At 44.9% G+C, this 12,583-nt stretch overlaps 2 protein-coding genes across 2 annotated transcripts in view; one reads left to right on the forward strand and one right to left on the reverse strand.

Annotated features, from left to right (window-relative positions):
* The first annotated feature begins 390 nt into the window (after positions 1 to 390).
* LOC142906437 (zinc finger protein 217-like) lies at positions 391 to 6,056 on the forward strand. Its single transcript, XM_076054174.1, has 3 exons — positions 391 to 465; positions 2,944 to 3,769; positions 4,293 to 6,056. Exons 2-3 carry the CDS (start codon positions 2,944 to 2,946, stop codon positions 4,499 to 4,501), a joined length of 1,035 nt encoding a protein of 344 aa, XP_075910289.1. The 5' UTR covers positions 391 to 465; the 3' UTR covers positions 4,502 to 6,056.
* LOC142906380 (anoctamin-5-like) overlaps positions 4,506 to 12,583 on the reverse strand; it is a gene marked incomplete at its 5' end in the record, with an annotated part of 145,602 nt that continues 137,524 nt past the window's right edge. The window contains one exon of the mRNA XM_076054038.1: positions 4,506 to 4,521. Within this exon, the coding sequence (XP_075910153.1) occupies positions 4,506 to 4,521 (16 nt within the window). The remainder of the gene's footprint in view (positions 4,522 to 12,583) is intronic.

Consider the following 12,583-nt stretch of genomic DNA (forward strand, 5'->3'; position numbering starts at 1 on the left):
ATGTGCACCTTGAGGCCACGTGAAGTGTCGAACGCCCGCTGGCAGGTCACGGGGCAGACCCAGGTGGTGCCACGGGTCGACTGACTGAGATGACTGAGATGACTGGCTGATGCACCACCTGTGCCCCCTGCTCACACTCACGCACGCGCACTCACTCACAAGCGCGAGTTCGCGTTTTCAGGCGATATAAAATAATTTATATTTCATGCCAGTTGGTTCTGAAGGGCGGCTGTTTGTAATTTGGGCGTTCGTAAGTCGAGGACTGTCTGTAAATAAAGATTCCGATTGTGGGGCTTTCACCGTGGGATGAGCTTGGCCCGATCCGCGGGGGCGTGGCTTGCACGACAGTGGGCGGGGCATAGCCGCGACGGGCGTGGCTTATCCAGGAAGTGGAGACCGCGAACGCCGGACTGCAAGCCAGAGGGAAGCGCGCTCCTTTTAAAGTTAACAACAACATTGTTAAATGTAAGTAGCGCCTCTCTACTTTATTATTGTTTTATTTGTTTAATACATTACTTGTGGTGCCGTGAGTCGAGTGAAATGAGTCAATAACCTTGCTAGACATGGCTAAGCTTTTAATAAGGGGCGCCGCGGTGTCGAGATGTTAACTACCTCGCTAGGCCTACAGCAGTATGGAGGTTCCATCGAGACCCTGACGCCTGCTCTGTATTTGTTAATTTTTTTCCCCTGTGGTCGCGTAGATTCTTCTCCTGGTCCTTCGGTTTTCCCCTCCACATTTAGAAACGTGAGTTTAGAGTACTTGACTGCTATAAATGTCCACATGATAAGCCACTTTCGTTGAGCTATCATTTGTGTCCAGGTCGCTTCTGATAAGAGTTATATAGCTCAGTGGGCCTTACCTGGTTAAATAGAAATAGTTTATAGTTTAGTTTATAGTTCATAAGAACTCGTGACAAGGGTCAGTGTCTACTTCAAATGTTGTTCAGGCTCTGGAGACCTCCAAAGTTATTCGTGATGTTATACATTTGGTTCGTTTTGAGCATAATCGCGACCTTGTATAATTATGACGTGATACACACGCTGAATATACGCACACAACCATCGTGTACACGTGTGTCGTGCCCTCTATTGTCCACATAGACGGCTTGTGCTGACGAGAGAACGATCTTAACGTACAATGTCGTGACATGTATCAGCCCTTTGTCGATCCAGCGTTTTGATAGAGGCCTCCCCCACACCATGCCGTTCGTGGGAGTTGTTTAACCATACTTCACCATGCCGGTCAATGCGGGTTTGGTGAAGTGAGGAGGCCCAGAAACTTGTATATGCAGATACGAGTTTGCCTGTGCTTGCATCTGCAGAATTACATTCTCACACATCTTCAAGTGTAGTTTAATACTTCTAAAAATGCATTTATTCTTGAGGATTCCATAAAGTACTGTGGTAAAAAGAAAACAACTTGATTTGAATAAATTTCGATTTAAAGCTTTCGTGACTGCAGAGATTCATCTTCTTGGTTCTTTCGGTAAAGTCACGTAGAAGGGAAATAATAAAATAAAACATAATAAAATTTAATTCTCACGACGTTTCGGCCACAACACAAGCAGCCGTCCTCAGGTGAAGAAACAGAACTGTCGGAAAGACAGCGCTCCAATGAACACTGCTAAGCTTGGCAGCGTATTTTAAGCTGGGTGGGAGGAGCAGAGCGCCTTGCCAAAAGAGTTTACATATCAACAGAATAATTTAGCATTGAAGTAGCTGTGTTAATGTGATAGATTAGCAGGATGTTAAAGTCAGAAATTAGCATGTAACTGGGAGATTAGCATGATGTTAATGTGAGGAATTAGCATGTAACTGGTCACGGAAGTAGCTATGTTAAAGTCAGAGTTTACATATCAACAGAGGCATTTAGTATATTGATGCTAAAGAACTGCAACTACCCAACTATCATACAATAAACCGATGTGAAAGAACTAAATATAAACTACATCAATATAATCAATGTACTCAATATATTCTCCACTAAGCTGAGCTACTAACAATAAGTTATTATACATTACACTTCTATGTCGCAAAAAATATAATATGCCTCCAAATAATATTTTTTATTATAAACTGGCATAGACAGACCACAACATTGAATTATACACTGAGTTACTCTACACTACCCTATACGTTAGATTATAATAATATTAGACTTGTAATATTACACTATGTATTATTTTACCAAACCTACTGTATACCACACTGCTGTAGATTCACTATACAATTACGATACTATATATCACCAAATAAATTATATTAAACATTACACTGAGTACTTTGTTGAACAGGGAATGCTTTGAGCTTGTGGGTTGAATCCATCTGTGTGGAGTTGTGTTATTTCCCAATATGCAAGGTGGGGTCTCTCTGGGTTCCACTCACACAAACATCTCAATGCAATGGGACCTTTCTGAAAATGCAGTACTTAGACTCAATGAAGCTTTCCTGGGTAACTAGTTAACATTGTAATTTTAGCATGAGAGATAATGACGTTCACTTATAAGTGCCATTAATAGTACTATACTGTACTTTTAATGAAGACTATTTTACGTAGTTTTTTGTAAAAAAGTGTCCATTCTCAAAACTTTTTGACGGGCCCTCGTACAGAAATTATATTACAATCTTATATGGAGATTGCGAGTGTTGTGAATAGTGGAGTGAACGTGTGGTGCCATCATTATATTGTTAGTGCGTATATACAGAAAGGCCTATTGGGTGGGTAACATTAGGAAATTGGAGGTAGTTAGTCATGTTGTTTAGAAACAAAATATTACTTGGGTGGATAAGAGGGTAAAATCGTACATGATAGGAACTGCAATATTGTGGAGTTCTGGTATAATTAGTTGCAGTATATATGAATCTTATGTCACCTTAAGTATGCCTTTGTGAGTACACTCGTGACACGGGTGTCATGCGCGTGACCTTTGTCTTTTGTTTCAGATGTGTGAGAGCAATTCGGCGGCGAGTCATGATGGTGCTGGGAGAATTGCCTTTACCAGCGATGGCACTTCACCAGCACCCGTCTCAACCCTACCTCAATCCGGTAGAGTTACGAGAGCTAAAAAACTAATCTCTTGTGACGTCTGTGGGAAAAAATTCCAGCTGGCATGGTGCCTAGAAGCCCACGTAAGAACGCATAAGGAGACCCGTGAGCAATGGTGCGGCATATGTGGACAAAGGTTTGATCAGCCAGGAAAATTCAAAAGGCATTTGAAGAGCCACGAAAAGGATTATATGATCAAGGGTGCACCAGGCTTGGTGAATAACAGCAGTTTTGCCAATGCGGTGTTGAATCCACCGTCGCCCTATGAGATGTGCTCAGTCTGCGGATTTTTAAGTCCTATTGAAATCCTGAAAACTCATGAAAGTCTTCACGCACAGTTCTTGTACAGACCGAAGCCTGAACATGATTACACTTCGACAAAAGATAGCGGCGTTAAGATAAATGACATGAAATCCAATTTTCTTGAATGCTTTGGCCTAGTTCCACATCAACAAACTGCTTCACCAGTCAGTGAGAATAAACCATACGCTGCTCTCGATCCTATTACGAGCATGAAAGTGTTGATGGCCTTGCAGCAGAAGAAGAAGGAAAAGCGAAGTAGACCTAAGTCCATTAAAAGAAAAAAGACCACCACCAGCGTCACCAATTGCAGCAGTAGCAACAGCCAGAATTCGGACATCAAGAGGATGGACTGCACGGAAGCAGTAGGCTGCGTGGAGCAGAGCATCCCCAAGGTGGATGAACCCAACCTGGCACCTTTAGGTACGTCCTAGTAATGCACACACTACATTTCATTTGGATGTAATTCATAATTTCACAAATTAGTTAATGTACGCATATGTTGACCATATCTGTATGCCTGCGCTGAGGAGTCTAGAGATCTGATGTGGTGCTGCTCGGATGTTGGGTTACACCGTGAAACTCTGGGTTTCAGTCACCGAGCCATGATTAAACTGGCTTCTCATTGATGGTCTTATCCAGTTACCAAACTTCTTCCAGCAAACACTTCTGATGTCGCGTGATATTTTTCAGGAAATCAGTATCTTGCTTTTCTACTATTTGTACGTATGTTGAACTTCTTTCGTACCATACGTAGCCAACCGTGCTAATCGGAGGTATTTGTTGCTGGCCATTTGGTATTTTGGGCCTTTGGGCCTGTGGTCAGCAACCGTGATTGATAAAACGTCCCATATACATAGTAATGCTATGGCATCCACTGCATGGTGATAAATAAATTATGTATTAGCACGTGCGTGTGCTCAACGGTGGATGTCTTGTGTTCCAGAGGAAAAGCCCTTCCCGTGCAGTGACTGCTCGTACGGAGCGACGCAGAAGTCGAAGCTCAAGAGACACGTCTTGAGCGTTCACCACGTGCCCTTCGATAGCGCGCTGGACTCCGACTGCCCCAAGAAGAGAAGGCGGCTGGCTGGGTGCCGAGACCACGGCTCAACTCTGGATTTGGAGCGCGCACGATGCTCACGGAGAACTCCCTGATGATTTATTTCATCCTGAGGCTGAGGTACCACGTGTGGGGCGATGAATGCAAGGTTTTGTGCAGCGGACATTTCCATGATGAAATTTCGTTACGTTCACTGCTGCGAGGTTACATCTATTGCCGTATATTTTTAGTCAATTGCTGTATTTTCTGGTATACAATATATTTAATAAATTGTCCTAATTTCATAACAAAGGTTTTTGGGTTAGATCGTGTAAATATAAATGTGTCATAACCCTACACTACCTGACACAGCCAATTAGTAAGGAATTTGTCATGTAAACAAAACTCCACTTAGTTACTACTTCAGCCCACCGGTGTTTTGGAGAGTAAATCCACAAGATGAGTACGACGTTTCACTGGTAATTACATCCAGCATCATCGGGCGATTTGCCAGAATAGTGAAGCCATCCCCCTGCTTCCGGTCTTAAATAGAGAACGGCGATGTCATCACTGAACCCATCAGGTGCAGAAATCAGAGGCGGGGAGGGGGATTATTGAAATTATATAATTGATTAGTTATCATTTAATTAGTATGTTTCCTCTATAAGTAATGATAAATGAGAGATGTCTTCTTCCTCCACGCGTTTGTTCCACTCACGTGGGGTCCACCGTCCTTGCCACCTTCACACTGCCCCGTCCCGCGCCATCTCTCCCTCCGCTCCTCGGGCCACCACGTTCGACCGCATCACCACATCGCCTAACGTCTTCTTCTTCTGCCTTCATCTCCTCATCTTACAATCACAATAACTTAATAATACGCTTCCAGGCCGCACTAAGCCTGTAGCTGTCAGAGAGGTAAAAATAATACAAATTTTCTCAGTTTCAATGGATTCTCGAATTAGTCTTGGCCAGTAATAATGAGTTTTACACAACACTTCATCGTTATCAAAATACATTAGGTGTCCTTGTTGGCAAACATGTTCTGCAACTTCCAACAGTTATGTTTGAGAGTGTTTAATATTTATTTGGTGTTCTTTTAGTCTTACGCTAATATTACGTCTCATCTGTCCAATATAACATCTGCCACATAAGCCATTAATCCGATACACACCATCCGTTGACAAATTAGGCAATTCATCTTAAGTACAAGATACTATATTTTGATTTTTGTGTACCATGCCAAATCTTACTTAGATGTTTAGCTTTTTGCTTTTCCAAAACTCGAGCTAATTTCTCAATTACTTCCACGATATATGGTATTTTAATTGTTTAATAACCTGATTCAGCAGTATTTCTGTTCGATCTTGGTTTAGCATTCATTGCTGTTAATTTGAGCATTATTGTAGACATTCAATCGTAGCGTTTCTTTGACATGTTCAATCTCTCTCCCCAGACATTCACCATCTGACACTGTTTTAGCCAGATGTATGAGCATCTTGATGAGAGAGGTTTTCTGTACGGGGTGATGATGCGAATCTGCATTCAGATAGGCATCAGTATGCGTTCCCTTTTGGTAAACGCTGTGTGTGTTATTTTACCATTTAGGCCTCGTCCGATAAATCACCTCTCCTAAGGAAATAAGTATTTAGAGGCCACACGGGACCGGGGGGGGGGGGGGAGTTTATCGTTGTGTCTGTTGCTGCGAGCAGATAGCACGCAATGGAGAGCTTGCTCAGAGCGGAGCTGGGCACGGACTCGGCGAGGACGCTGGGCGCTTCGGCCGGTGGAGGCTGCATCAGCACCGGGCAGAGCTACGAGACGGGGCGTGGACACGTGTTCACCAAGATCAACGCCAAGAGCGGGGCACCCTCCTCTACGCCTCCTCTACGCCTCCTCACCACCTCACCTCCTCTACCCTTCTCCTCGCCTCCTCTACGCCTCCTCACCACGCCATCTCACCACGCCACCTCACCTCCTCACCACGCCACCTCACCTCCTCACCACGCCACCTCACCTCCTCACCACGCCACCTCACCTCCTCACCACGCCACCTCAACACCTCACCACCTCACCTCCTCTACCCTCCTCTTCGCCTCCTCTACACCACCCTGCATCCTTGCCTCAACCTTCATTCATTCAGCCCTGTCATTAATGTATCACTTTTTTTTTTAGCTGCGACTACTAGCTAATTTGTCAGTTTCTCCCACGATATATGGTATTTTAATTGTTTAATAACCTGATTCAGCAGTATTGCTGTTTGATCTTGGTTTAGCATTCACTGCTCTGTTAATTTGAGCATTTTTGTAGACATTCAATCGTAATGTTTCTTTGACATGTTTAATCTCTCTCCTCAGACTTTGACCATCGGACACTGTTTTAGCCAGATGTATGAGCATCTTGTTGAGAAAGGATTTCTGTGCGGGGTGATGATGCCAATCTGCATTCAGATAGGCATCAGTATGTGTTCCCTTTCGGTAAACGCTGTGTGTGTTACTTTACCATTTAGGCCTCGTCCGAGCAAAATATCCAGGAAAGGGAGTGTGTTATTCACCTCCATTTCCATGGTGAACTGGATGGCCGGTTTTTGTGAATTGAGATGATTTAGACATTCATTCATTAAGTGTATTCTTACCATGTCGCCAGACAACCAAAGTGTCATCTACATATCTACACAAAAAAGTGGGTTTATATGTACTTGAAGCAAGTGCTCTTGCAACCTGGGGGTTGAGGACCCCTGTGTTAGAGGCCACACGGGACGGGGGGGGGGGGGGGAGTTTAACGTTGTGTTTGTCGCTGCGAGCAGACAGCGTGCAATGGAGAGCTTGCTCAGAGCGGAGCTGGGCACGGACTCGGCGAGGCCGCTGGGAGCTGCGGCCGGTGGAGGCTGCATCAGCACCGGGCAGAGCTACGAGACGGGGCGCGGACACGTGTTCACCAAGATCAACGCCAAGAGCGGGGCACCCTCCTCTACGCCTCCTCACCACCTCACCTCCTCTACCCTCCTCTTCGCCTCCTCTACACCACCTTGCATCCTCGCCTCAACCTTCATTCAGTCAGCCCTGTATCACTTTATTTCGCTGCGACTACTAGCACCACCGTGGTGAATGTTGCAGTGAACTTCCCCTCGTTGATTCCCCCCTCCACCCACCTTAAGGGACTCGGTCTACCAGACACTTTCACCGCTTCGTCTCATCCACTCCGCGTTCAACCACCGCGCCTCACTGCAGTTCACAAGAACGCACTCAACTAAACAACTCGGTCACCCACTCATCCAGTCACTAACTCAATCACCCTATCACACACTCATCCAGTCACCCACGCAATCACCCTATCATCCAGTCACCCACTCACTCAATCACCCTATCACACACTCATCTCGTCACTAATTCAATCACACACTCAGCTAGTCACTCAGTAAATCATCCTATCACTCACTCATCCAATCACCCACTCATTCAGTCACCCATTCATCCAGTCACCCACTCATCCAGTCACCCATTCATCCAGTCACCCACTCATCCAGTCACCCACTCATCCAGTCACCCATTCAATCACGCACTCATCCACTCACCCACTCATTCAGTCACCCACTCATCCAGTCAACCACACAATCATCCTATCACCTACGCATCCTCTCACCCACTCATCCAGTCACCCACTCATCCAGTCACCCACTCATCCAGTCACCCACTCATCCAGTCACTCACGCATCTGATCACTGACTCAATCACCCTATCACACACTCCTCAACTCTTTTACTCAAACACTCACCCATTTACTCACCCACCCGCTCACCACTATGCAGGTCACCTCACTCTTCTTTTCAGCTTTATCAGTTTGCACTGCTCCACTCTGGAATCCACACCCGGTCTTCCTGTTTTCCCAAACTCTTGCAACAATAAACTTGATCAATTTAAGGAACGCGTTTCTTTGATCTTAATTATCTAATTACTCATTGGACAGTTATGTATTATTATTTTTTATTGTTGCTGGCCGCTTGGCGTTTTGTATTGTGTGGGGTTTGCATCGCTGTCAACCCCTCATCAGTGCCTACCTTATTACAGAACAATTCAGACCTTGTTGGTCACCCCGTGCCCCTTATAAGTCCCATGACAAGGGAGAAACACACAAATAAACTTAACAAAAATGTTGCCCGTATTGAAACGGCCGTCTGCCGTATGGACCTGACAACTCACTTTCCCCCAACAGAATACGGGTAAACCGTGTGGGTTGGCGGCTATGGGTTTTGTTGTGTTTGCAAGTCCAAGTTATAGGACTGCACCCTGGGTTGTGCGTGGTTCTCATTGGTGGGAGATTCCCTTCGCTGTGTTGCACGCCAGTGGCTGGGGGCTGCCTGGGGCCAGTGACGTGTGAGCCGGTCCCAATGTGCACCGGCAAACATTTACCGCCAGGTGGCCCCAGTGTTCATTGCCCGTCCACACGTGGATACCTGAAGCCCATGTCAATCCACTGCTGGATGAGTCCCGCAATGAAGATATAATCAGTACATCCACTTTGCTTTTGGACACCACCTGTTCCATTGGCGGCCGAATGCGAATCTAAATGTGCATACGTTAGAGACTGGTTAATGCGCATAGAAATCAAACCAATTGACCTACGACCTTTACCCCATCAACTTTTGTAGAATTTTAGATTTGCATTACAGCTACTTTAGCCGGATGGTTGTGGTGGCTATGTATGCCTGTAATCCACGACTACGTGGAGGTGAGGGTTGGTGGATCACAACAATGTTGCGACAACTCCCACCCCTTGGTCGTCAAGGAGGTAGAGAAGGCGGTGTCGAATAATGTGGACTCCGCCTGTTCCATGTGTAGATTTGTGATAGAGCGTTGGCCCCTCATTTGCTTGGATTTCTCCAGATGCTCCGATTTCCTCCCACATGTAAACACTCATTAATCTTGATTTGAAGCTGTCGTGACTGCAGGAATCCTTACTCTTTGGTTCTTTCGGTAAAGTCACGTAAGTAGAAAAAACTAATAAAAAATAATCATCGATTGCTTGTGTGGCGATCAAAACGTCGTGATCCATTATTATTTGTTCTACCTACGCGACTTTACCTAAACAACCAAAGAGTACAAACTCTCATTAATTGTCCGATAACATCTTTATATAAAGAGGACCACAGAGCATGGGCAGGAGTGGTGGGGGGGGATTTGTTGCCAGCTGCTCACCATTTGACTGCCGCCTTCCCTCGTCTGTAGTTCCTCGCGCCAAAGTGAAGGAATTCTGTGTGCCAGTTACAATTATCACTTGAATGTAACTTGATGTTTCAATGTAAACAGCCACTGAGATTTAATCCTGAAAATCTTTATTTTTCACATGCAGTGAAACAATGTTGTTAGTAGGCTTGTTTCCCTGGGAAAGCCTCACTGAGTCTCAAGACTCTTTTTCAGGAGGGGCCTGCCAACTTTTCGCAGGAGTAATTTGGATGTTTGGCTAGTACCAGTTACATTGTATGTTGTTGTTGTTTTGCCATGGGAGTAAACCCATGCAGAGAAAGGGACCAGAATGAGGAAAGCGAAGCCAGGCAGTCCTTCAGAAGATGTCATGCACGGGCGTGACCACTGCACCACCCTGCCGCCCAAACAAAAGTAATTTAAATAATGTACAATACTGGCAAATAAACCCTATTAGTATCATCTGAATTTCTGGCCAATATGGCACGTGTATAGCTGCATCGGTGTTTCTAAAAGTCGTGTTCACATTGCCTGAAATTAATAATATAAAGAACAGATTTCCCACCTCTGGTTTCATTTGGATTACCGGTTGTCCTCATTATGTGTCACAGGTAATATGGAAAGGAAAATATTACGCAGCACGAGTTGTAGGATTAGGGCAATTATGGTGACACACGTGACCCCCTCTACACAAGAAACAGCTAAGATTCATATTCTTGGTTCTTTCGGGAAAGTCACCTCGAAGGGAAACAATAAAATAATACAAATATAAAACAATAAAATTCTCACGACCTTTTGACTGCAACACAAGCAATCATCATCAGGTGTGAAAACCACAACAAGAAAATTTGAAAGAACCAAGAATATGAATCTCTGCAGTCACTAAAGCTTTAAATCAAAATTTAACAGCTGAGAGTCAATGCTGGGATGTTGTGCGATTGGTGCAAGCGACCCATCATTGTGTTTTGATGTTGAGCTGTTAAAATTGCACTGTTGTGAGGTGAGGTCAAGGCCGATGACTGCTTCCAGCGGTGTCAAGATCAGCATTTTGAAGAGGCTCGCGGAGGATGATACTGGGCACTGGGGTGCAGTCTCCCTCCATGAACAACAGAGGGCAGAGGAGCGACGCTCACAACAACAATTGGCGGAGCACAAGGCGTATAAAACACAAAGTTGGAAGAAAGTTTATCTCGGGGAGTTAACCCACAACACCTGGGTCTGTCCCGTGTGTTCACACGATAACGCGTTTTCACTACAACGCGTTTTCTCCGTCACAACGCGCTTTCTGAGCGGACTACTTTCTTGAGCTGCGCGGTTGAGCGAGATGAGACGGTAACGCGGCGGCGTCCCCTCAAGTTATTTGGACCCCCATCTTACCGTGCGTGGACATTATTATTATTTACGGGAGGAAAATAGTTTCCGCTTAACGCGGCACTTTTCAGGAACGCATCTACCGCGTTAAACGAGGACTCGCCGCGTACAGGTGCCGCGCACGCTGTATCGACCCTGGAGAAATCCGAAGCGCTATGAAGCTCTTGTTCACAGACGTCCAGTAAGGGGCGGGTGGTGTTGGTGGTGTGGGCGTCACCACGTGACACACAGCTTGTCCGTGGAGTCGATCGTGAGGGTGCCGACGTCGCCTAGGCAACGCCGCCCCCCTTCTGGCTCTGCTGCTGCTGCTGCCTCGCTCTGTACACGCGGGGCGCCAATCCGTGACGCGGGCACTGTACGCGTTGCGTCACCGTTCACCGTGGGGGGGGCAGGGCCTCAGTTACGTCACGTCGTGTACAGTGGCACATTAATATTGACACTTTTACTCGTGTTTATGTGCCTCGTTATTAAAGGTGAGTTTAATAATAATCATGCTGCTACACAATGTGTGCATTGATATATACGTACAGTTTATGTGTTTAAACGCGATTGTAGTTTATGGGCCCTTGAGGGCTTTTTCGCCTCGTGTGAGGTTTTTATGCGCAACCTTAATTATTGCGCTTTTGTTAATCGTTAACATTTGGTCAGGAATAATGCACTTAAGATAAATGTTCTGGCGACGATATCTTGCTAAACAGACGATGGCAAAATTTCGATTTAAAGCTTTCGTGACTGCAAGGATTCATCTTCTTTGGTTCTTTCGGTAAAGTCACGTAGAATGAGAATAAAATAATAAATTGATAAAATAAAATAACACAATAATATTCTCACGACGTTTCGGCCACAACACAAGCGGCCTTCATCAGGTGAAGGGGACGAGACTGTCTGATGAAGGCCACTTGTGTTGTGGCCGAAACGTCGTGAGAATATTGTTATTTTATTTTATCAATTTATTATTTTATCTTATTCTACGTGACTTTACCGAAAGAACCAAAGAAGATGGCAAAATTGTGTATATATTGTGCGATATGTGCCACTGAAACGTCAAGAAGTCAATAACAATGACTCGTGTTGAGTGTTTAATATGCAAGCAATGGGCCCACCACAGGTTCGTTAATGTTATAATGGAAGCAGTGAAATTAATTAAAATCTTTTGCTCTGCCAATTTCATTTTAAATTACGACTCTTCAATGAGCTTTGGTTGTAGTAAGCAATATTTGAATTTGTTTAAACAACCTGTATTCTCTTACAAGATGTTTTATATTCCTAGGCATTAAATGTGTACTAAAGATTCAGACTAATTGTAAATCTAATGGGACCACTTTAATCGATGTCCGTTAATATATGTAGGCGTGGTAAGGTTTCGAGACGCACTCGGCGATGCGTGAAACGCAGTCCGTGTCCTTCCTCGTCCATTTGTCTTCATTCCAACGTCAACCTTTGTTCTGCCGGTCTCTCTCATTAAGGCCACATGGCCACACTGTGTCTCTTAGTTCTTGCAAGATAAGCTTGAGTCAGTCTCTCTCATTAAGGCCACATGGCCACACTGTGTCTCTTAGTTCTTGCAAGCTAAGCTGGAGTGAGTCTCTCTCATTAAGGCCACATGGCCACACTGTGTCTCTTAGTTCT

This window comes from Petromyzon marinus, chromosome 64, assembly GCF_048934315.1.
Source record: "Petromyzon marinus isolate PM22_M1 ecotype Great Lakes invasive population chromosome 64, UKy_Petmar_22M1.pri1.0, whole genome shotgun sequence".
Classification (NCBI taxonomy): Eukaryota; Metazoa; Chordata; class Hyperoartia; order Petromyzontiformes; family Petromyzontidae; genus Petromyzon; species Petromyzon marinus.

Coding starts and splice junctions, on each gene's coding strand:
- LOC142906437 (XM_076054174.1), top strand. CDS start 2,944: ATGTGTGAGAGCAATTCGGCGGCGAGTCATGATGGTGCTGGGAGAATT. Junction 3,770..4,292: donor ACCCAACCTGGCACCTTTAG/GTACGTCCTAGT, acceptor CTTGTGTTCCAG/AGGAAAAGCCCTTCCCGTGC.